The 26,547-nt window shown below is 44.2% G+C and overlaps 2 protein-coding genes across 2 annotated transcripts in view; one reads left to right on the plus strand and one right to left on the minus strand.

Annotated features, from left to right (window-relative positions):
- The first annotated feature begins 2,743 nt into the window (after positions 1-2,743).
- On the plus strand, positions 2,744-15,629 carry SPMIP11 (sperm microtubule inner protein 11). Its single transcript, XM_075265541.1, has 4 exons — positions 2,744-2,822; positions 5,039-5,134; positions 10,003-10,147; positions 15,403-15,629. Exons 1-4 carry the CDS (start codon positions 2,744-2,746, stop codon positions 15,449-15,451), a joined length of 369 nt encoding a protein of 122 aa, XP_075121642.1. The 3' UTR covers positions 15,452-15,629.
- Positions 15,344-26,547, minus strand: part of ADCY6 (adenylate cyclase 6) — a 143,417-nt gene continuing 132,213 nt past the window's right edge. The window contains exon 24 of the transcript XR_012715099.1: positions 15,344-15,353. The gene's annotated coding sequence lies outside the window, so the exon portion shown is untranslated. The remainder of the gene's footprint in view (positions 15,354-26,547) is intronic.

Raw genomic sequence — 26,547 nt, forward strand, 5'->3', positions numbered from 1 at the left:
GCAAGGACACTTTCCAGCTAGGAGCCTGACACAGCCTCGGCCCGGGTGTCACAATGTACGTGTAGGCCGAGTCCTCCATTTATTAGCGCCACAAGTGCACAGCACGTCCTATATATGGGGCGCTCTATATACGGGGCAGCACATCCTATATACGGGGCAGCACATCCTATATACGGGGCAGCACACCCTATGTACGCGGCTCTCTGTATACGGCGCAGCACGTCCTATATACGGGGCGCTCTATATACGGGGCAGCACGTCCTATATACGGGGCGCTCTATATACGGGGCAGCACGTCCTATATACGGGGCAGCACATCCTATATACGGGGCGCTCTATATACGGGGCGCTCTATATACGGGGCAGCACGTCCTATATACGGGGCGCTCTATATACGGGGCAGCACGTCCTATATACGGGGCGCTCTATATACGGGGCAGCACGTCCTATATACGGGGCAGCACGTCCTATATACGGGGCAGCACGTCCTATGTACGGGGCGCTCTGTATACGGGGCAGCACGTCCTATACGGGGCGCTCTGTATACGGGGCAGCACGTCCTATATACGGGGCGCTCTATATACGGGGCAGCACGTCCTATATACGGGGCGCTCTATATACGGGGCAGCACGTCCTATATACGGGGCGCTCTATATACGGGGCAGCACGTCCTATATACGGGGCGCTCTATATACGGGGAAGCACGTCCTATGTACGCGGCGCTCTATATACGGGGCGCTCTATATACGGGGCGCTCTATATACGGGGCAGCACGTCCTATGTATGGGGCAGCACGTCCTATGTACGGGGCGCTCTATATACGGGGCGCTCTATATACGGGGCAGCACGTCCTATGTACGGGGCAGCACGTCCTATGTACGGGGCAGCACGTCCTATGTACGGGGCGCTCTATATACGGGGCAGCACGTCCTATATACGGGGCGCTCTATATACGGGGAAGCACGTCCTATGTACGCGGCGCTCTATATACGGGGCGCTCTATATACGGGGCAGCATGTCCTATGTACGGGGCAGCACGTCCTATGTACGGGGCGCTCTATATACGGGGCGCTCTATATACGGGGCAGCACGTCCTATGTACGGGGCAGCACGTCCTATGTACGGGGCGCTCTATATACGGGGCGCTCTATATACGGGGCAGCACGTCCTATGTACGGGGCGCTCTATATACGGGGCAGCACGTCCTATATACGGGGCGCTGTATATACGGGGCAGCACGTCCTATGTACGGGGCGCTCTATATACGGGGCAGCACGTCCTATATACGGGGCGCTCTATATACGGGGCAGCACGTCCTATATACGGGGCGCTCTATATACGGGGCAGCACGTCCTATATACGGGGCGCTCTATATACGGGGCAGCACGTCCTATATACGGGGCGCTGTATATACGGGGCAGCACGTCCTATGTACGGGGCGCTCTATATACGGGGCAGCACGTCCTATATACGGGGCGCTCTATATACGGGGCAGCACGTCCTATATACGGAGCGCTGTATATACGGGGCAGCACGTCCTATGTACGGGGCGCTCTATATACGGGGCAGCACGTCCTATATACGGGGCGCTCTATATACGGGGCAGCACGTCCTATATACGGGGCGCTGTATATACGGGGCAGCACGTCCTATGTACGGGGCGCTCTATGTACGCGGCGCTCTATGTACGGGGCGCTCTATATACGGGGCAGCACGTCCTATATACGGGGCGCTCTATATACGGGGCAGCACGTCCTATGTACGGGGCGCTCTATATACGGGGCGCTCTATATACGGGGCAGCACGTCCTATGTACGGGGCGCTCTATATACGGGGCGCTGTATATACGGGGCAGCACGTCCTATGTACGGGGCGCTCTATATACGGGGCAGCACGTCCTATGTACGGGGCGCTCTATATACGGGGCGCTCTATATACGGGGCGCTCTATATACGGGGCAGCACGTCCTATGTACGGGGCAGCACGTCCTATATACGGGGCGCTGTATATACGGGGCAGCACGTCCTATGTACGGGGCGCTCTATGTACGCGGCGCTCTATGTACGGGGCGCTCTATATACGGGGCAGCACGTCCTATATACGGGGCGCTCTATATACGGGGCAGCACGTCCTATGTACGGGGCGCTCTATATACGGGGCGCTCTATATACGGGGCAGCACGTCCTATGTACGGGGCGCTCTATATACGGGGCGCTGTATATACGGGGCAGCACGTCCTATGTACGGGGCGCTCTATATACGGGGCAGCACGTCCTATGTACGGGGCGCTCTATATACGGGGCAGCACGTCCTATGTACGGGGCGCTCTATATACGGGGCGCTCTATATACGGGGCGCTCTATATACGGGGCAGCACGTCCTATGTACGGGGCAGCACGTCCTATGTACGGGGCGCTCTATATACGGGGCGCTGTATATACGGGGCAGCACGTCCTATGTACGGGGCGCTCTATATACGGGGCGCTCTATATACGGGGCGCTCTATATACGGGGCAGCACGTCCTATGTACGGGGCGCTCTATATACGGGGCGCTCTATATACGGGGCAGCACGTCCTATGTACGGGGCGCTCTATATACGGGGCGCTCTATATACGGGGCAGCACGTCCTATGTACGCGGCGCTGTATATACGGCCGATAGCTCGGTCTCCATGGATACGGCGGGTTTGGCGCCTCCTGCGCTCACCATGGTGCCCGGCCACGCTTCCTTGTTGCGCTCGCCATGGCTTTCTTCGGAATTACGGGCCTCGGTTATCAGGCTCCGCTCCGGGCCGCGCAGATCTGTGGAGGTGAGACGGCAGGTGTGAGGTAACCGTATGCACGGAGCGCTTATACATGAGGAGGGTGCAGGGAAATCTCATCCTAGACGTCACAGACATACAGTCCCTATGCTATAAGTGATGCCATATAGTCTGTGCCCCTGCTGCTCACTTATAGGGCTGCTTCTTAGCCTTTGTATTATCTCCTGGGAAGTATGGGGTAGAATTTAAAGGGTTTGTCCAGCTCTTTTTTTTTTTTTAATGTTAAGCAGTGCTGCTGAAGGGACTATGGACATAAACCAGTGTTATTCACCTCTCCTCAGGCCTCCTGTACACAGGTCGCCCCATTGATGTCATCAGTGACAGCTATGAGTGATGTGACGTTTACAAGCGACCCATTTCTTTAAGTGAAATGATGAGTTGTCCCCTGTCTGAGAGCCAACAGTGCGTAACTCCGCCCCCTACACAGTTAACCCGCCTCTTACACAAATAATCGCACCCCCAGATGGGTCACCCTCTTCCTTTTATCCTAATGTCATGACATAATTAGGCAGGGTCTCATCACATCAGGTTGAAAGGTACAGTATATGTGGTGCCTGACTGTCTACACAAGGTGGACAGTAGCATCTTCTAAAGAGCCATTTGCAAACCAAAAGAGATGGCTGTTATTAGGAAGAAGATCCAAATGATCAAGCTTACTGAAGAGAGACGAAATTCACGTCCCTAACCACTGCAGCCAATGACAGGCCTTAGCCGTGACCTCTTCACAAGCACTGCCATTATGACTGAGATTTGACCCACAATGTGACACTATTAGACCTGTTGCATGCTATCATCTTCTGATCATAACATATATACAAAGCAGCCCAATAAGGCCTTGTTCACATTACAGTTTTAGGCTAAGGCCCCACGGGATGACTCGCAGCTAATGTATAAAGCACTGCAGGTAAAACCGTGTCGGCAAGGCATCACGGTTCTTCCCGCAGCGCTTTAAACAGAAAGTTTGCAGAGTTTTCCTCCGCCAGCTTGTCCGTAGATATAATTGAAATGCTGCGATTTCCAAAACCGCATCGGTTTTTGGAAATTGGAGCGTGTCCTCACCATGTTTTTTACAGCAAAGGGCCTGGGGCCCCAGGTTTCTGATCCGTGTGGCCTCAGGCTGAATGTAGTTTTAAGTGCATCTGAGTGCAGGAAAAGATCTCAAGAGAGAAAGAGTAGAGACTATGTTTTTTTTTTTTTGTAAGATGGTAGTATAGATTTATATCAATGTATTTACAGAGAATAGAGAGACACCGAGCACACTTATAGTGTAGATGGTCTATTATAAATATATAGATGAATTATCTGGTGTTTATGAAAAGAACTCAGGACCTGGTGGCCTCTCACCTCCGTTCACAACTCCGTTTTCAGCAATATTAGGCTTCGTCAGAGTGGCAGCACATCTCTATAACACTGGTCAAAAAACAGGAGGATGCACCAATGGAAGAACAAATGGACGGCGCTCTCAGGTCCAAAGGAATTTATTCAAAAAGAAGATTGCACAACGCAAAAACAGTTGCCGCGTTTCGGGTCGGAACCCTTTATCAAGTGCGTAACTTCACTAATCGAGCTTCACTCAAGCTAGGAAGAAATAAACTCTATCCGGAGCGCTACTCGGCCTATTTAACCGTACCGCTCCATGTGCCACCCGGAATTTAACCTGGAAGTGGCACATGGAGCGGTACGGTTAAATAGGCAGAGTAGCGCTCCGGATAGAGTTTATTTCTTCCTAGCTTGAGTGAAGCTCGATTAGTGAAGTTACGCACTTGATAAAGGGTTCCGACCCGAAACGCGGCAACTGTTTTTGCGTTGTGCGATCTTCTTTTTGAATAAATTCCTTTGGACCTGAGAGCGCCGTCCTTTTGTTCTTCCATTAATGTATTTACAGAGACAAACCTAACAAATATACATCATGACAATACCACCTTATGGGTAGATTTAGGGTCTCTTTATGTCTTTCTTTTGATCCAGTTCTAACTTTGATTTAAAACTGCAACAAAACTGCATTATGTGAAGATTGGCTTATGGAGAACACCGTTATTTTGCTGTAACAAGGAGATTTTTCCTTACAGCAATACATATTTCTACATGTAAATACCAAGTCCCAATAGTGGAGAACATGGATGCCCCTCTAAGTGCAGGAATGTGTTATTCTATAGACCTTGCTTATTGGTTTTACAGTTGCTGCTACTAATAGCTTATTATTCGTTTTGTAGGAGAAAATGGAACCAAACTTCCTCCTCTTGATCCCACTTCTCCGTATATTAGTTATGGGAAGTATCAAGATCTAGTAAAACATCACCAACACCTAAGAAGTAAGCATTTTTTAAAAGTGTTGTTAGGTTAAGGCACCACGTTGCGGAAACGCAGCTTTTTTTGATGCAGATTTTGTTGCGGTTTTTTTTTTGAGCCAAAGTCAGAAGTGGATTGAGCAGAAGTTAGAAGTGTAAGAGCTTCCTATTAGAGATGAGCGAACACTGTTCGGAACAGCCGTTCCGAACAGCACGCTCCCATAGAAATGAATGGAAGCGGCCGGCACGCGGGGGGTTAAGCGGCCGGCCGCCGGCAAAGACTGCGTGCCAGGTGCTTCCATTCATTTCTATGGTAGTGTGCTGTTCGGATCGGCTGATCCGAACAGTGTTCGCTCATCTCTACTTCCTATATATTTGCCATTCCTTTTGTGGTCACTCCCTGGTTTGGCTCAAAAAACAGCAACAAAATCTGCAACAAAAAAGCTGCGTTTCCGCAATGTGAGGCTCCAGCCTTAAAGACCTAATACTTTACTAATACTCTCAGATTTGTAATACAGGTTCATGAGCATGTTGCCTTAGACTAGAAAGTCTAACCCTTGGTTCACATCTGCGTTTGGTAATCCGTTCGGGGAGTCCTCATGGGGACTATTGAACGGACTATCGAATGCATTTTCAAGCGATGTGCAGTAAAAACACACGGACCCCATAGACTATAATGGGGTCCGTGTGCTTGCCACAAGACCTCCCCGCAACTCATGTGGAGAGGAAAGTAGATTGTGAAGTACTTCCTCTCTGCATGTTCCCTGCGGAGATCTCGGGGCAAGCACACGGACCCCGTTATAGTCTATGGGGTCCGTGTGCTTTCACTGCACACCTCTTGCAAATGTGTTTGGTATTCCATTCAGGGGCGTCCCCATGCAGACTTCCCTGAACGGAATACCAATGCCCCAGATTCATTGAAGTGTTTAATACTGTTTAATAAATCTGTCGTATGTTTAGACTGTTTAGTCTAGCTGTAGGTGCATATATGTGACAGAATTTCAGCCGTGAATCTTGGTCAGTGTGTTGCCTGGATTTACCAGCCTGAACCGTAAGCCAGAAGAGTATAGTTATCTATGGACTGCAGGACAAGACAGTATGTCACTGGGAAGCAGCATGGATCACTATACTGCAAGGAGTCCTTCTCCTGGCATAAGGTGCAGGCTGCTAAATCCAAGTTTCATGACTAAACTATGTCGTGTGAATGTGTCCTTACATCTCCTATTAGTTTGCTTAGTATACACCAGAAAAATGCGCCGAAATATGGCACACTCAAAAGACATGCCCCCTTTTTTGTGCAAGTTGTAAAACTGAGTGTCAAAATAAAAAAAAGCATCTATATGATAATTGTGGCGCAAGGTATGTTAGATTGGGTTTTTTGGTTTTTTTTACACAAATCTGTCATATCTTGCTTATTAAATCATCATGAATGCTGTTAAAAAATTCTAGTTAGCTATACACTATATATAGCTGTCAGCTGAACACTTGCTTGGCCGCCAGCCATCTCCCCTGCACGCACTTTGGATCAGACAGCTATTATATGTGGCTGCCAGATTCATTTAGCATCGCTTACCTGCTTGGGATCAAAATGTTGGACATACTGAATTTTTTGTGACTGTCATTTTTTCTTGACTGCCTTATTAAATAAAGGCCCTTTCTTAAAATGATTTTTTAGACTGTGGTACGCGCATTCCCCTGCAGAGGGCATGTACAGCCTACATTTCCGCATAGTACTAAGCAGTCTTACACAAGTTACTTTCCCTTTAATACAGCTACACCTGCTACTTACTGCACCTCAAACAATGGAGATCAAGAAAGGGAAAAGCTGGACAGGGATTGTGTTTAGTACCTTGTATAGAAAGTATTATTGGTATTGTGTGGTGATGTCCACCATTTTGTGGGATAATATTGTGAAATAACAAATGAGTTATCATTTAATCATACCTTTAGTTATAGGGTTTACAATATATTTTAATTATTATTATAGTCATAGAGACATGACATATTTCTTCATGGGTGACTGTCCATACTTTGAGGTCTTTTATCTTTTTTTATTTTTTTTTACTATACCAAAGCTATTAAAAATTGGTTCACATGTGGGACTTGCTGCAGAAAATATCCACTGAATTTAGCAAGGAAATCTGCAACAGCAAATTGGGTGGAATTTGTAGAGAAACTTGCAGCGGTTTATCAATGCAGATTCCAAAATAGAAAAAGAAATAAGTACATTATCCTTTCCGGTCTGTGCCCGTCGCTACATTGGCTGCCTATTCAATATAGAATAAAATATAAAGTTATCACACTCATCCACAAGGCTCTCCATAATGCCGCACCTCCATACATTTCCTCCCTCATCTCTGTCTACCGCCCAACCCGTGCTCTCCGCTCACTCAATGACCTAACACTTACATCCTCTATTATCAGAACTTCCCACGCTCGTATACAAGACTTCTCCCGAGCTGCACCACTTCTCTGGAATGCTCTACCCCGGACAATCAGATTAACTCCCAATTTCTACAGTTTCAAACGCAAACTAAAGACGCATCTTTTCAGACAAGCCTATCACAATGTCTAACGTAAACCCTTAACCGTCCTCTGTCCCCGCTCCCACATTACCCCACATGATATGATGTCATCTCAGGATAACTTTATAGGTCCAAGCTCCATCCACATGTTACAGGACACGACTGGTGACGGCTCATAAAGTTTTATGTTTGTGTAATGACAGTCACCTCTATTACAGAAGTGTCTGACCACTGTATAAGCAATGCCGCCCCTGCTACCTCTTGTGTCACCCCCTCTACCTCATAGATTGTAAGCTCTTGCGAGCAGGGCCCTCAGTCCCATTGTGTGAAATGATTCTCTTTGTAATGTATCTGTCTGTATTTTAACCCTACAAATTGTACAGCGCTGCGGAATATGTTGGCGCTATATAAATAAAATGTATTATTATTATTTATTACCAATGTCATATTGCTTCCCTAGTTCCCATCCACTTGCTGTATGCTGGCCTGCTTGGCTGCAGTGGTCATGTAATGGAGGCCAGAGGGAAAATCTGAAGCCTTTATGTCCTGTTTTAAGTCTACAGGTTATTTTCAGTACTCTACACAGTAGTAGAGGGGTCTTCTAGTTCCCAGTACTCAATCTAGTGGTTCTGATGCTCAGTGAAGAATGTATTTGCCACGTGTGAACTCAATGCTTACATTCAATACATAGTAATAATAATACATTTTATTTATATAGCGCCAACATATTCCGCAGCGCTGTACAATTTGTAGGGTTCAAGTACAGACAAAAAGATACATTACAAAGAAATTTTCAATCCACACAATGGGACTGAGGGCCCTGCTCACAAGAGCTTACAATCTATGATAGAGGGGGCGACACAAGAGGTAGCAGGTGCGGCATCGGAGGTAGTATTGCCTATACAATGGCTAGACAATTTTGTAATAGAGGTTACTGTCATTACACATAAATAAAGCTGTACGAGACAGAACTTTCTAGCCATAAAATATGCAATAGTAAGTATTTAGTCGTCCGTATACAGTGCAGAATTTAGTTAGTTGCTTTACACATCCCTTAACATTGAAATTGCAACACCAAGGGAAAGTCTTGGAATTGTGGAAATTACAGGACGGATAAACATGTTAATGATATGCAAGTGATAAAACGAGACAAAATATTCAAAACATCTTATTTTCTTCTGGGGATTTACATGCCTTGGCGTGCTATCAGTGAGGTTATTAATGGTTGTGTGAGGAATGTTATACCACACTGAATGCACTTGGGCACGCAATACATCAAGATTGGCAGTTACCTTTGCAATTGCCAACCAATGACGTCCCAGATGTCCGCAATTGGAGACAAGTCTGGAGACATTGGGAAGGTATCATGTTTAGGCCACATAAATTGACCACAGTAGCGCAAGCCTGGCATTGCTCTCTTGAAAATAGCTCCTGGAATCCTTGTAGAAATGGTCCTACCACTGGTTCAATGTAACAAAATGAAGGCTAGAAGGGGCTAGCTACAATTGTAGTAACTAGGTAAAAGAGTTAAAGATTAGAGATGAGCGAGTACTATTCGAAACGGCAGTTTCGAATAGCACGCAACCATAGCAATGAATGGAGCCGTCCGGCATGCAGACAGGGCCGGCATCCTGCTGCTTAACCCCCTGTGTGCCGGCTGCGTCCATTCATTCCTATGGGTGCGTGCTATTCGAAACTGCCGTTTCGAATAGTACTCGCTCATCTCTATTAAAGATGGCTTCATTTGGACACCTACCTATTTGTCCGTCACTAACTAATCTGTTTCTTCCTAAGGACTGTGGAGAATCGCTCGGGTAGAAGCTCGGTAGTGTGCAGGAAACAGGGACACAGACACTGGGTTGCACACAAGTTCTGGCTTTATTCACTTGTAGTGCATACACTGCCTTTTTAAAGACACAGAATAAACAAAACGAAACCCTTCTCGGCTGAGAACTCACTAAACATAGGAAAACTTTTCCCTACCTATACAGAAGCCTGGCTACAAGACTCCTGCCTTGGCAACAACAGTGGGTGGCAGAGTACCTACTTTGTAGATTCAGTCTGGATAGGTCAGCTCTGTCTGTGTGGTGCCACACTGCTAGTCTTCACACACAGACTTTATTAGGCCTTGATTACCCAGCTGACCTCCCTGGTGTGGGTCTTCACCAAACACCCTTTAGGTGCCTGGCTGGAATATACTTGTCCTCCCAGACCACACCCTTCACTCTCTCACAGGACATAAATGTATACACATGTTCACATAGGACGTGTTTTGGCTTATTCAACATCCTTATTAGTTTTGGGCATATTCAGTAGCTTTGTAATTTGACTGCTGTTATGTTTTATGAAAACAACTTTTTGTTTCAGCCCCTAAACAGACTCAGAAAATGCCTTTGACCGCAGCCCAACAGTATGGCTGGTGGCTGCCACAAAACCCCAAGGAGAAACCTGAAAATGTATATCCCTGGATACAGAGTGCCCGATACCCCATGATCAACAGTCCTATGACAAGGTGAGTAATGGCTTGTCCTGTAAAAAGGCAGACTAGAAGATCTAGGTATTAAGGGGCATTTACACGATGTAACGCAGCGCTGATTCTGGCACGATAACTCGTGTAAGAATCAGCGCTGCAAAACAGAATCCCATTGACTTCAATGGGTTCTGTTTAGCGCGTGTAACACATTGAAATCAATGGGAGGCTTTTTAACCCATTGATTTTAATGAGTTACGCGCATTAAACGGAACCCATTGAAGTCAATGGGATTCTGTTTTGCAGCGCTGATTCTTACGCGAGTTATCCTGCCAGAATCGGCACCGCGTTACATCGTGTGAATGCCCCCTTAAGGATCTCTAATTCAAATAACTAGGAATACAGAATGCCAGGTGTAATAAAAGCACGTTTCATCTCTATGTCCCTCGTGTTGGCTGGTCATCTGTTACAACATCAGTGTCGTCTCTCAAATCAACACTTTCCTGCCTTGTCTTTTCTTAAATCAAGTAGAAAGTATCTATACCTGATACTACCGTGTTTCCCCAAAAATAAGACAGTGTCTTATATAAAATTTTAGTCCTAAAGATATGCTATGTCTTATTTTCAGGGGATGTCTTATTTTATTTAAGTGTGCGGCTGCCACCACTGCGCTACACTGAGATGCGCTTGCTGCACAAAGACTGTATGAATAAAAACATAGCAGCCAGCTGAACACTGTGTGCGGTGCTCCACGTGCACAGGAAAGATGGCTGCTGCCGCTGCTGTGATGCCATACATTGTATCCACTGTTCCTGCTGCTGTGGGATGAGCTGGGTGAGTGGACCCTCCGCCGCATACGATGCTTAGTGTATGCACAGTCGGCATCTCCCAGCTTATCCTACAGCAGCATGAACAGTGGATACAAGGTATCGCAGCGGCGTCAGCAGGCTGCAATGTTTTTCTTCATGCAATCTTTGCGCAGAAAGATTATTATTGGAGGATGTCTTACTTTTGGGGGGGTGCCTTATGTTAGGCAATTCATCAAAACCTCTGCTATGTCTTACTAAGGAGAAACAAGGTAATTCCATGGTGCTTTACATTTGAAGGTTTACATACAATATACAAAATATACAAACCAATATAATACTAACAATGACTGACTGGCACAGTGGGATAGAGGGCCCTGCCCGCAAGGGCTTACAATCTATGAGGGAAGGGGGATAGAGACAGAAGGAGAGGGGGGAGACTGTTCAGATGGTGATGTGGTGATAGTAGTGTTATTGGAGGTTGTAGGCCTTCCTGAATCCTTGGAGGTTGTAGGCCTTCTAGAATCCTGTGATTGTGGGGTCAGTCTTATGTGTCTTGGTAAGGAGTTCCAGACTATGGGGGATGAACGGGAGAAATCTTTGAGACGGTTGTGTGAGGAGCTGATGAGAGCAGAGCGGAGTAGGAGGTCATTGGAAGAGCTGAGGTTACGTGTGGGCAGGTAGCAGGAGATTAGGTCAGAGATATATGGAGGGGACAGGTTGCGGAAGTCTTCTGGCAGCTGATGACCTGCTCTCTGGTTTTCACATCCTAGTTTAAGGACTTGTCACATACTGAATGTATCCTTGATACGTGGTATCATCTACATTTCTAATCATAACTACTGCCTACAAACCATGACACCGGGGGTTTCCAACTTAGTGTGACGACAGTGAGCTAAGGCCGTGGGACCAGCATTTCCATTGTAATTTAGGTGAACGTTAGAAGAATTACAGGTTGATCATATAAGTTTTAATGCACAACTCACTGGTGTTCAATTCAGATTTTTATTACATTCATGGTGTGCTTATATTCTCCAGTTTGCACCTCCAAGGATCAGGGTTAGGGTGGGCATTATTCCCTTGGCTAGGAAAGCTTTTCTTTTTGCATTCTTGCTCCACCACTTATAGGAGGTGAATTATTATGCCTTGTATGCTTGTTTTCTGTCACACAAAGCATGTCAAAAGTGCAACTTTTCCACTGTTCCAGAGATAACAGTGCCATTAGTTTCAGCTGTCAATATCACTGTAGTGTCAGAAGGGCAAGCATTACAGAGTGGCGGGAACATCCCATTTATAATACAAGTCTACAGAAGTGTACTGTCAGGGGGCATTTCCCACCAGCCAACAATGACAATGAGCTGTAAGGCCCCTCTGACAGTACAGTCATATTGGTAGGTGAAACTGACAGTATTGGTATCTCTAAAATTAAAAATGATACTGGCAAAACTGGAAGTGCACTGAATTCAGTATATAACATGCCCTGTCCTAGAGGGCATGAAAGGTTTACGCCAGCACTGCTGTCCATTATGTCTATATGTCAGGCATAATAAATCAACACCATTATTTCTGACTGCATTCACCAGTTTATCACTAACTTCTTAGGCCCCATCCAGACATTAGAAAATGTAGAGGAATTTGAGATGGAAATCCCATTAAATCTAATGTGAGGCAGGATTAGGGCAGAAGCCGTCGTTGACTTTTGGGAAGAATCGGCCCCCAAAACAGCAGCAGGTTCCACAAGGCCTTACGGTCTGTGTTTCAGTGCCTTAGCATCCTGGAGGATTTTTCATCAGGATATCGTTCTTAAAGCAGTCGGCAGTCTGAATTGCCAAGATAATCTTTGCTTCAGTTTCAGGGAATTTATACTCCTACACTTGGAAAAATCCCTACAGTTTTCCATCGAGGGTGTCTGTAGAATCTTGTCAAGACCTGGAAAATATTAACAGTAGCCTATGGCCTGCTATCCGGTCATAGAACAAACTTAAACAGGCAGTGTCAAAATACATCATATTTATCACAGTGGCTGGTGATACAGTTCACCTATTTTTAAACTGTGTAGTCTAAGGGTATGCCACCTTTTAGTTGGCGTACTTTGTGTCAGAACTATACGACACAACTTTTGAGCATTATAGTGCATTTTAAGCCACGTTCCCTTTTCTTGAGAATCCACATCCTCATGCCTAGCCCACATAGGTGTACAGAGGGAGGGCCCAAGGGTGTTGTCAAATGTCCTCCTGGGTAACACGACAAACAAGTTCTATGCCCAGTATATTATTGTCATCATATAGCTATGGGTTTGGTACATTGTTTGTCGGGGGCATAATAAGTATACATAAGTCCACATTTACTAATAATAGTCTGAACATGCCACAGATTTATCACAGTGACTCATGCTGGAAAATAAATCTGATGCAACTTTGTGGTTCAATGTATATTTATTGAGAGACTAACAAAAGCATTACACAGTACACAACAGTGCAAGAATAAAAGGTATAGAACAAGTACAATGTGAGATGAGATGTAACATAATTCTCATTATATGTTATTTGTAAGAAGACAACCAATAGAAACAGGGGAAGGAGGGAGGGAATGGAATGAGGAAGAGAAAGGAAGGGTGGAGGGGGTGACCTATGGCAACTATACTCGAAGCCTTCATCCATCTGGTATTTTGGCAATCCAGCCTACCCAACTGACTCATTTTAACTCACCTAGAATTGTTGAATGTTTGGAACACCATTTGTCAGTGGTGCTATGATCTGCTGCTGTGAGGTCTTCCGTTTACATGATGGCGACCTACTGTCCCCTTGTTGGTGAATCTGCTGCAGGTTTAGTGTATGTGGTCTATACCACCTATTAGTTTGCTTCATTAGACCCGTAGCACTTTTTTTTTTATCTGATAAAATGATGAACACTTTGACAGAACCCAGCAGGGGGTTAACAGGGTCCATCATACGCCCTTGTCATGTCATGTGACAGATGCTGATCTTGGTCATTTTAAGATTTACGTTCCTATGACAGAACAGAAAACTGGGCCTGACAACTGTGATCCTAGTTCTCCTATAACAGTAGTTGCGCTTTTACAGCACGTCTCCCACCTTATACACACTTTGTACAATATAGTGTCACTAATGCAATCATGTTCGCTTCAGGTCTTCCTATCTAAGAGTGTAGATGTGAGGTATGTCAGCATATCATTTCACTTGATCCCATAAATAGATGTAAAATCTCCCATATTCCACGTGTGATCTGTCTATGGTAACATGAAGAAAAGCAGCTGTTGATAATGAATATGTAGCAACAAACCATAATAAGTGTAAAGTTGCATTTGTTCCAGTTAATTCGCCATGTCCTGCTGCTAATAAGCAACTTCAATACAATTATCTGCGCTCATGCAGGCAATGTACTGGTTAAAATTGCCTGCCTACGCCCTAGCAGAATATGTATTCATTACGCTGTCCACTCTGTTTCAGCTCTGCCACTGATCTGACGCCCAGAACTCTAAATAATTGATTCCTAGTGAACTATATTCATGAATTATAAAACATCTCTGTGGGTTATTGCCATGCGTGAGGACCAGTGAATATCATTCACATGCAGTGGTCTCCACCAATAAAGCTTAGCTCCAAGCCAGTGAATATCATACACAAAGTAGAAGTCCAGAGTGTGTTCGGTCGTGAAAAACCCCGCTGAGAGCATTTGGAAATATATTTTTGCAGTTTTTTAGTGTTCACTATTATTTCATATACAAAAACTTACAGCAACACTCCGCTAGCACCAAGAGCATTACTGTTAATACTTACTGTATATAAAATTCATGATCGTGAAGTTCTTGGTTTACATTTTGATCAATTATATAAGTTCTGTATTTCTAATAACCTAAGTGTGAATTACAAAGCTCAGGATGGACAGTGCTGTAGGTTTGTCTCAAACATAGGAAGATTATACTAGGAAGGGACAGAAAAAGTGAACTTGAGGTATACGATATGGTAACAATGTATGTGGTGTGTTAGTACATGGTGTATCTATACGTGCGGTGGTTGGGCACATATGCGAGTCCATGTATACAGTGAGTGCATTCAGAGCCGTGAAAGGAATATTGGAAATGAGAAAATCTTTCACAGTGTGCGACATTCTCATTGTGATGCGGCTGCGGGGGTAGGAAATGTTAGAAGGTAAATAATTCTAAATAGTAGAATAATAAATGTTGGAACATTTTGCATTGGGCCTGTGAATGTGCTGAAATAGTCATGGACATATGTAACAATATACAAAAAGTGGTCTGTAGGCAACAGGAGATGGTCAGTATTGTTCTATATTTTACCTGTATAATAACTGAACATGCTATTAATATTAATAACCAGTGCTAAGGCTATAACTGCATCAGAAGCGACCTCATGGAATGGTTCTTTAAAGAAATGTTGTAAAGGATTATCCCTTGTTTGCTGGACATGAATGAATTTAATGTGTTGTTCTCCTTTTATCTTTATGCAGGTTTGTGGATCAGATGGCAGTAACTAATAAAGATTTCCGATTGTTCTGAGCACCCTATGATGTATGGCTGACCATAATACCCAACACCTCTTCTATGATATGTCTAAAGTGCCATCTGATCTAAATGGAATTTACACCTCAAATGCTTATTTCTGTATAGATAGTGATCATCTATTGGATAGATGGGAAGTATATTTCTCATTAGTATACTTGTAAGTGTGCCAGTATACGGGCAAATCGCCCACGGTAGTCAAATGCGGTACCAGTAATTGCCAGATTGGCACAGTGTACGGGCACTTTCATAGTCACCCTCTGTTTGACTTAAACCATGAAGTATGTGAATAGTATAAGACGTTCTATTAGCACTTAGCTTATTCACAAAGTCTCCAGAAAGTAATGTTGTTTATCCAAATAAAGTAACATATACCGTATTAACAGTTTGGCAGCATGTAAGTCATTGTAATCGTGTTCTTATTGTCCCCACATAGATGTGACATTTCTGGCTGATAGTTATCATTATTAAGTTATACTAATGCTGGGTTCACACCAGCGTCTGGACTCCGTTCTCACGTTTCCGTCTTCTGCATGCAGAGTCCAGCCGTGAGCGTTTTATGCTCTCCGCGGCAAAACCAGATTTTTTTAAACCGGACACATAGTATTGCATGTCTGACTCTGTGTCCGGTTTAAAAAAAAACTGTTTTGCCGCGGAGCGCATAAAACGCTCACCGTGCTCATGGCCGGACACTTTTCAATCCCATTCAAATGAATGGGTTTGAAAGATGCTAACAGGTCTCCGTCCCCTGCCCAGTTTTGTGCAGGAAATGGAAACCTGCAGAACGGAGACCGGGCGCAGATGTGAACGAGCCCTGACCTGTGAATCCCTGCTATATCTGTCTCGAGACAGACTGCAGGTCTCATGACTCACATTACTCATATTTATAGAAGTCTATAGAGAGGGGAGGACAAAGGAGTGAACAGGAAGAGTAGGAAGTAAGAGAAGAAACATAGGCTCTATTCAGATCATGTTTTACATTTGTCTAAAACATCCATTTAACGGAAGCAAAAGCAGATGCAAACTAATGGTCATTTAAAAAAAAAAAAACAGGAAAAACCAAACCATCCATTTCTATCTTTTTTTTTTTTTTGAAGTGCATGTAGTATATAGTATTTTGTGTCCATCCAAAAAAATGCACAGAACAGATTTTTTTTTTTTTTTTTTAACATTGATGTCTACGAAAACAGATGACCGCCAGTTTGCATCCGTTTGCGACTGTTTTTTGTATCTGTTAAATAAATTATTTAAACAGATGTAAAAAAAAATGGGATCTGAATAGTCTTATTCTCGATTGAGAGACTATAACCTGGTAATAATCCCAGCGTCATTGCTAAACAAAGGCCTCTTGGAAGGTCGGGCATGAGGCTAAAGGGAGCAGCCATTATTGGGTTATTTCACTGGAATCCTGTCTTAAGACAGGCTTGCACATTCCAGTGAGCGCCCTCTATTGGTTTGCAACAATGAGGCAGCAACTGTCTTCCTAATTACATCATGGAAGGCAGATTTGCATATTCTTCCCATAGTTCCTTGCAAAGTGGAGTGCTAAAGGCTTAACAAGTCTCCACACACCTATATGGTGGTCTCTCCCTAAGGAGTGACAATATCCCCCGAACCTAGTCTTATTCTAGATTCACACTAATGTTGCCTCTTCAGGTCGGTCGGGGGACCCAAACAACAGAGAGGTGGACCATGATTACACGCAGAGCCAGAAGATTATAATGGGGTCTGGCATTTTAAAACTGGAACTGGCGAAGAAAAAAGTCCACTGTATAGGACTTTTTCCTCTGCTGATTTTCAGCGGACACTGCGACGGAGTCTGACACAAGTGTGAACGTATCCTTAGTATGTTGCTGAGTCTGTCACAACTGAAGGACTTTACTGACACTTGCATAGGTCAGTATATCTCTCTGTATATGTCTTGCATCTTCCTGGGGCTATGTCTGAGTGAGAGATATGGATAGAGCACATTCTTCTAGCTGTACACAATGTATAGCAGCTAGTATCCACCCACCAAATCAGAGAGAACTATATATATTAGATAACATTCAGACGGAGGAAACTACTAAAAACTGCAAATCTGCAGTCACATAATGAGCATAGTACACACATTGTACTACTGATTTATGCTAAGGTTGTTGAAAGGTTAGATCCTCTTTATCCAGTAGTACCATGTCTTGTAACATTAATAAAAAGCATGGCTTAATGAGACGTGAAATACCCTAAATTGTGCTGAATTAATCAGTAGTACACGTAGAATTACTCACCATTTTCGCCTCCATAGGCCACCTCATAGTTGGTGTCCTTGGTACCCAAAACCACTTCCATCATATACTTAGAGCGCTCCCTGTTCTAAATAGATTTCACCTGCTTAGTGTTTTATGTATTGTGATCAATTGTTGAGGAGATGGAACAGGCAGCCAGAAGTAACTGTATCACCACGTAAAGGGAAGCAGAGGATTTGGAGCTCAAGGGAAGATTTATCAATGTATATATGTAGATGCATACAAAATATATTTTCAGCTGTGTGCCATATTTATGAAACCCTCACTTGTACCTGTGCAGGAAAATATAGGTGGGGTTACAAACTGGTGGCTCAGTGGTTAGCACTGTTGCCTTGCAGCACTGGGGTCCTGGGTGCAAATCTGAACATGAGCAACACTTGCATGTTCTCCTTGTGTCTGCGTGGTTTCCTCCCCTGTGCCAAAAACATACCAGCAAGTAATTTGGCTTTCTGTAAAAAACAAGAGATCCTTCTGCTGTTGTGGATGGACACCTTTTATAGCAGCCACTAAGTCCTCTACTCTGCCTCTTAGTGGAAAAAAAACACATTACAAATGTTTGTCAGTGTCATTAACTGTTGGGCTGGGGCAATCCTAAATTTTGGAGCCCTAGAATTTCTGTCTGTGTTCCTCATGCTCATACAGCTCTTGGTTTCAATTCCGATTTTGTCATCTACTATTACTTGCTATTTTTTTCTCCAGCATTCCATTGTGGCTGTTTTCCATATATTGTGTACTTCTGTCTTCCAGGATGTCCCAAATATCAAAGTCCATATTCTATTGTGGGAGTGAATATTGGGGAAAACCTTGGACTGTGCCCAAGTGTATTTAGCAGAATAGAGAAGTAAAAGTCCTTTCTATATATTTCCCATTGCTGTTAGCTAGTACTTGACTAAAAAAAAACAAACAAACCCAAAAATAGCAAAGTAACAGCCTTTCTGCAACGTGGGGGCCTCAGGCTAAAAGTATGCCAGATTTAGAAATCACATTAGACACTTTGGAAAGTCTAGCACAGTTTAAGACTGTCTAGTCTATGGCCTTGTTCACATCTGTGTCGGAAATTCATTCAGGGGAGTCCGCATGGGAACCCCTAGACTTCCCTACCGAACGCATTTGCAAGCAGTGTGCTGTGAAAGCACATGGACCCCATACACTATACTGGGGTCCGTGTACTTGCCGTGAGATCTCTGCAAGGAACATGCGGACAGGAAAGTGCTTCACAATCTACTTTCCTGTTCGCATGATTCGTGCAGGCAGCACGCGGGGAGCACATGGACCCCATTATAGTCTATAAGGTCTGTGTGCTTTCACTGCACACCGCTTGCAAATGCATTCGGTAGTCCGTTCAGGGGGGTCCCCTTGCAGACTCCCAGAATGGATTACCAAACGCAGATGTGAACCAAGGGGAACTTTGCACTGTGTAAAACCAGCAAGGTAGTCTAAATACTAGGAAATCAGTTCAACCAGCAGTGAACTACGGCGACCATTCTAGTGGTTTATCATAGATGGAACTTGCCAAGGGTTTGGATAAATGGCAAACCCATCTTTCCCCCTACGCCCAACAGCAGCACAACTGGGGTATTCCTGCCCCTATGAGCTGTTAGGACAGGTGGAATTTTTAATTACCTAACAGCTTTTGACCCCTATAAGAGGCCGGAAGACCTGCTCCTCCCTTGTGTTTTTTTTCTGTCCTGTGGGACAGGACAGGTGGTCAGGGGGGGAGCAGGTGTTCTGACCTCCTATAGGGGACAACTACTCTCCCCCATCCGTACCTGACAGCGAACTGGCATACGTGTTCCCTCCCATCCCGATGATACCGAAGGTATTGGCGAAACTCGGGCAGGACCAGACTTCGGCAATAGTGATCATGCCGTTCTGGCCAAAAAGGGCATGGTTCACCGACCTTATCCTTATGAGTCGGGGGAACTACTGGAGGCTTCCACCAGTCAGGAATCTGGTGTCACTGAACAGTCGGCCTTGCCTGGGCCTAGACAAATTCAACCTCACTGCCTGGAGGTTAACCGCGCCATACGCGCAGACAGAGGATTGTCCCAGGGAGTGCTAAGTACCTTAGCCCATTCAAGAGCAGAGGCAACCAATCAGAGCTACCAAAGGATCGCCCGGATATTCCGAGATTGGTGTACAGGCAGCCACCGCGATCCAGACAGAGATGCAGTCCTAGAGTTCTTACAGAACGGCTTGGAGAGAGGACTAGCACCTGCCACCCTCAAGGTTCAAGTGTCAGCTCTATCTGTTCTTCTAGAGACACGGTTATCACAAGATCCTCTTGTCAAACAGTTCCTTAGGGGGGCTGCCAGGCTCCGCCCCCAGGTACGGCCCCCTGTCCCAAGGTGAGACCTGGCCGCGGTTCTACAAGGGCTCTGTGCGCCCCCCTTCGAACCATTATCTGAAGTGGACTGGAAGTACCTGTCATTTAAAGTGACCTTTCTGTTGGCAATAACCTCCGCCAAGAGGGTTGGCGAATTGCAGGCCCTAGTGGCCTCCGAACCTTTCATAACTTTCTTTCCTGACAGAGTACAGCTAAGGTTCGTCCAAGGATTCTTGCCGAAGGTACCCACACTTCAGAACACCAATCAAGTGATCACCCTACCGGGGTTCTTTCCCTCCCCTGCCACTGAGCAGGAGGAGAAGCTACACACACTGGATCTGGTAAGAGCACTACGTATCTACCTGGATCGTACAGCACCATTCCGAAGATCAGAGAATCTTCTGGTTAATGTGTTTGGCCACAATAGAGGCGCTAAAGCATCAAAGGTAACCCTGTCTAGATGGATCAGAGAAGCTATCAGCTGTTCCCTTCGGGCCCAGAATCTTCCTGTTCCAGATTTCTTACGAGCCCATGCCACCCGATCAGGGGCGACATCATGGGCAGAGACACGGTTCCTCTCTCTAGAGCAGATATGTGCTGCAGCCTCTTGGAGCTCACAGCTGACTTTTGCCAAACACTACAGATTGGACTGGCGTACGGCCGATGCTACAGCATTTGGGCACTCCGTCTTGGCATCAGCCTGCCAGGAGGTCCCGCCCTAGGGGAGATAATACTTGCTAAATCCCCAGTTGTGCTGCTGTTGGGCGTAGGGGGAAAGAAAGATTATGAATGATAATCTGTTTTCCCTTAGCCCAAACAGCAGCACAAGGCTCCCTCCCTAAGAGGTGCTATTGTACAATATGTGATGTATATGTGTGTGTCACCTTTATCATACTTGTTACTAACACAAGGGAGGAGCATGTCTTCCGGCCTCTTATAGGAGTCAAAAGCTGTTAGGTAATTAAAAATTCCACCTGTCCTAACAGCTCTTTAGGGGCAGGAATACCCCAGTTGTGCTGCTGTTTGGGCTAAGGGAAAACAGATTATCATTCATAATCTTTCTTTCTTGTCCTGCACAACCAAATTTACCGTCAATTTTTGACCTTTACTTTTACATAGAATAAACACGGCTATAAATCTGGAACAGTAGAGAGTAGAGATGAGCGAGTATAGTCGATCAAATACCTCCCCTGCATAGTTTTTGGTGTAAAACAGCGCCAGGGAAGGTGGGAGGGGCATCAAATTTTTACTGCCCCTCCCACCTTCCCTGGTGCTTTTTTACATCAAAAACTATGCAGGGGAGGTATTTGATTGAATTTACTCGCTCATCTCCAAAGCAGAGGTATTTAGTATGAAGACCCACCTTGTGGATCACTCACAACTGACATTCCCCCATTGACACTACTATCGAATACATTCCCGAGACGTCTTAGGCTTTAGCTCTAGGGGTAGAAGAAGCCTTCTTGCCCTGTACGTAGGTTTACGATGGCGGACTGCATTTCCTGCTGTAAATAATGTCAACATGCAAATTGCTATTTCCATAACAAGGTCAGCGTTGACTGGATTGATGTTGAGTAATGGAAGCGGCCCAGCTTTCCTACACTGTAATACGAAGTGTGCTCTATAAATATCCCCCGACCAGTTATCACTGGGGCTGTAATTGAAGCTCTTCTGACGTATATACGGTGATCTATACAGCGCTACTGCTGGCATGTAGGTTTCCCATGTAATGTTTCACGTCATTTACGGTATATCCATCTTCATATCCAACGTCTTTCTGCTATTTTTCCAGAATTCTGTAGCAGCAAGTGGTTGTTCTTGTAGTGTGAAGCAGGATAGAAAGACTTTACATCTCCGATGTGTTCAACCAGTGGAAAAGGTCAGTGTTAGAGGAAAGAAATAAAACATTCACATTCAGCTCACCAGGACCCTGCCATTGCACTGTGGATAGAGTGGGTAAATGTTAGTAACATAGTTGACAGTTCACACTAGAGATCAGGCCATCTTAAAACATGATAGCGTTCACTATGGTGCAGTGAGTACTATGTACATGGATGAGTTGAGTCCAGTCCATATAGCCCACACATGGACTATGTTTCTTGGGTAATACCAAGTCAAGTGCATGGCCACTAAGATGACACACACAACTGCGATTCAATGGCATGGATAGGAAAAGGTTGTGTCTACGGGGCCATAGAAATGAATGGGTCAGTATGTTAGCCGTGAAAAACACGATTAGTACACGGACAAGACACACAGCCATATGCATGGGGCCTATGTACATGGATCTTCATCTGTTGCTATGTGTCTGACATTAAGTACTGACACATCTTCTGCCGCATTAGACATAGTTCTACTTATTTCCCATGGGGGGAGGGGGAGTATAGAGTTGAAATCTTCAGCTATCGACATTCACCAATATACAAAAAAAAGTGTAATACTTTTCCCAGACATAAAATGTCAAGCTGAATATAGCTACAGTATTCAGCTTCTGCAATTTTATGACAAATTAACCCTTCAAGTGGAGGAGCACTATTCCCATTCCAGAGGTTTATAACCTAATTCTCTCTCTATATCTCCCATAAAATATACAGAGTGTGCGTGTATATGTGTTGTCAGCTCTCCACTGGATACAGGGCTGGCCACATTCATTCTGTGCATATGCCATTCAACTGTATTGTTCTCCAGGCCGTAGCAAATCCAATGTGATAGACCGATAATAATGACAAGAACCTTACTAATGTATGTCGTGCTCCAGACAAGGAGATGCACAAACACTGCTTATGTCTAGTAGGATTGTAACTACTTAAGAACACAAGATAGTTTGGGCGTTAATGCTTGGCAGCTTTTTTCATATTTTCCATCTTCGTCTTCCAAAATTCATAACTTATTTTTATATTGAGATGAAGCCATATGAAGACTTATTCCTTGGCACCTTTTTGGAATACCTATAGTGTTACAATTAGCTTTTAGTATTTTGGGGGTCCGCCTGAAAGAAAAAAATATTTGTCTTTTTCTGTTTTTTTTTTAATTTTTTTTTATTTTATGGCCTTCACTTGGCAGCTTTGATTGTTACATGATGAGACACTGGAGTATAATAATGCCAGTTTCTGCTCGGACATATTCAGTCCGAACAGAACCACCAGGTGAAGCTTGTGAGACGAATTTCACAAGATTCGACCAACAGATACTCCTGCTTTTGGCCCATGGCCTTCTTACTCCCTATTCCTGCCCACGGCTGCCTACAACTTCCACTTCAGCCATCCAGGGGCCCCATGCATAACATAGGACGGTTCTCTCTGAATTTTTCAGTTGGAAAAACCACAGACCCTATTAGTGTCTATGGCAGAGGTAGGGGGATAATCGTACACATCAGGGAGAGTGTTTGCCTACATAGGCAGTACGAAGACTTACAAGTCATTCCTGCTCTGCTAGGGATTCTGGGTAAAAAATATGCAAATCTATTCTCCTCTTCTAGAGGGCAGCATCCTTAACATCATGCATGACTCAGTTATAAAGTCTAATTTCATGATGTGGATTTAATTGCCAAATTAGTATTTCTATTCCAGGCAAACACTCTCCCTGATGTGTACGATTGTCCCCTGACCCTGGTCTATAGTCTCTCACTCTGCCAAATCAGTATCCCTGCGCTATACTGAGAATGGCCCAATAGGCCGAAACAGCGCTGTCCATAGCTGGGAATCTGTTCCTTTTGGAATAGAAATACTAATTTGGCAATTAAATCCACATCATGATTAATTAGACTTTATAACTGAGTCATGCATGTTAAGGATGCTGCCCTCTAGAGGGCGGCGTACAGAGTGCACTGTCCTCCTAATTACATCTTGGAGAATAGATTTGCATATTTTTTTACTACGGCAGAGGTAGTGAACCTTCGGCTCTCCAGCTGCTGTGAAACTACAACTCCCAACATGCTCCATTCACTTCCATGGGAGTTCCAAGATCAGCAGAGCGAGTATGCATGCTGGGAGTTGTAGTTTTGCAACAGCTGGAGGGCCAAGGTTCCCTACCTCTAGTCTATGGGGTCCACGGGTAACCACTTTTTAAGCGGATTGGGTTTCTGTTTTTTGGGTCCCCAAGCAGACTTGAAGAATGGAAACCAGAGCACTGATGTGAACCTAGATATTGATCTTCGATCAGGACACAACTTCTGTTTCATAATTTTTCTTGTGATCATTACGCTGGGTTCACACTAGCGCCGGACTCCGTTCTGAGCTTTCAGTCTTCTGCGTGCAGAAGACGGAAAGCTGTCAGACAGGGTCCGGCCGTGTGCGCCGGTGAGCGAAAGTTTTTTTTAAAACCAGACACAGAGTGCTGCATGGCTGACTCTGTGTCCGATTTAAAAAAAAAACAGTTTTGCGGCGGAGAGCATAAAACGCGCACCAGCGCTCACAGCCAGACATCTTTCAAACCCATTCAAATGAATGGGTATGAAAGAGTCCTGCAGGTTTCAGTCTCCTGCTCAGTTTTGTGCAGGAAACGGAAACCTGTATGAACCGAGACCAGGTGCAGATGTGAACGAGCTCTTAGTTATACCAAATTTTATATCAACCTCTACATCAATATTCCAACCCATAACTTCGTCACCATTTAAAAAAACAACGCATGAGATATCATTGTTACAAATATTTCAATTTTTATTCATACTTAAATATATTAAATATTTCAATGAAATACATGGTGATTTGCTTTTTTTTTTGTTTGTTTTAGCGATTATATTACAAAAAATGTTCAGATTTCATAGAAAGCTTTGTTATCGAAAAAAACACACAAGAGCAGATATTTTATATAGACGGTATATATATATTTATATATATAGATATTGTTTCTCTTTTTACCATGTTTGGTTGACAGAAAAATTAACAAAAAAAAAAAAAAGTGAGGCCAGAAATTTCCGAGAAGGCCGAAAGCCAAACCCAGAATTAATACTTTACTCTTGTGAAATAAAACATATACACAGGGCTGGTGTTAACAATGCACTCTGACATCACAGGCGCAGAATGAGTCATTTTTTGCAGGTTGTTCCCCCCATCCCTTCAAATACAAATATACATGTTAATAATCCATAGCAAGTTTCAGAGCAGATACAGAGGAATAGAAGAAAATCTCTGTATCAACATCCTGAGGCCATGAGACTTTTTATTCAAACACCATTGTCATCTATAGTGTTTTCTGTACAATATTACAGACACCTTGTCTTCAAAATATAGGCCATTTGTCCAAAAATACTACTTAGGGGCTTGTTTTTTCAATCACAAACATAAGTAGACAGAGAAGACTTCATTCTTGTATTAAAAATAAATTCTGTTTGTCCCTAATAGAAAGTTAGTGAGTAGTAAATACATTGTAACATTTGGTGAACAATGGGCAGATACTTACTAACCCCCCCTCCCCCTATACAAGACGGATAACAGTTTTTCTGGTTGTAAACTTTTCAGCAGCAAACCAGGACTAAAGTACCTTAATGTCACATGGGGATCAGGTGGTTGCGGCCCGCAGCGTTCTACTTTAGACCGCGTCCTACACATTAGCAAGGACACGAAGGCCATTTGTATAGAGAAGTGCGGCGTTTCATTTGCACGTATTTACAGGTTGCACTGAATTCTAGCTATAACATTTACTAAGGCAATATCCAATCTCCATGTTGCTCTATTACTGGTGAATACACAAGGATGATTGTGCTATTTACGAACATATAGAAGTGCCTGAGGTGCAGGAAGAGGTAAGACATAACTGGTGGTTCTTGTGGGTTGTTAAAGCGAATGATACGGCACAAATAAAGAAGATGGAAATGAGTTTTGCATGAAGAAATGTGTCTTCTATCCATTCCTAGTCAGTCCTAAGGAATATCAAGTACATTCCAAAGCCTCAAGATATGGCTGTTGGTGCCTGATGTAGTGGTATTTACTAGATGTACAAGTCATAGACTCAGCCTGCTATGTTTAAAAAGTCAATCTAAGACTGGCGGTTTACTAGTTCACTCTCCAGTATAGAGGAGCGTGCTATATGCCCAATATCTCAAGGAGTCAACAATAAGATACATTTCAGGCAGTTTTCAAGTCAAGTGAAAACTCTCCACAAGACCACCATCTTACGAAGACCAAAAAGACCACTTTTCAATGCAGTTGTGGGTGACCAAGCCAGAATATTTCAAGTTTATCATCTTTTAAAATCCCACAGCCATCACAAAGAGGACCCTGTAACCTAAAATATAAAAAAAGAAAAATAGTCTAAAGATACACTCCATGTACTATAATCCTATTACCAGGAAAAGTCTTTAGGATACTTAACTAGGGGACACTGTATTAAGAGGTAAAGTTTAGTGCCTTACGGAAGGTCTCAACCCTGGACAGTCCCCATCTCTATATATACGCTATTTGCTAGAAAGGAAAGACACTACAAATCGTGCGTTACAGTGGAGCAGATTTAAAGGGATCCTTTACATTTTTTAGTGTCTAGTC

This window comes from Leptodactylus fuscus, chromosome 2, assembly GCF_031893055.1.
Source record: "Leptodactylus fuscus isolate aLepFus1 chromosome 2, aLepFus1.hap2, whole genome shotgun sequence".
Classification (NCBI taxonomy): Eukaryota; Metazoa; Chordata; class Amphibia; order Anura; family Leptodactylidae; genus Leptodactylus; species Leptodactylus fuscus.

What these genes read in the sequence shown, in the direction of transcription:
- SPMIP11 (XM_075265541.1), top strand. Translation starts at nt 2,744, where the DNA reads ATGGCTTTCTTCGGAATTACGGGCCTCGGTTATCAGGCTCCGCTCCGG. An exon ending in ACATCACCAACACCTAAGAA is followed by an intron (nt 5,135 to 10,002) that starts GTAAGCATTTTT and finishes TTTTTGTTTCAG; the next exon opens with CCCCTAAACAGACTCAGAAA. An exon ending in ATCAACAGTCCTATGACAAG is followed by an intron (nt 10,148 to 15,402) that starts GTGAGTAATGGC and finishes ATCTTTATGCAG; the next exon opens with GTTTGTGGATCAGATGGCAG.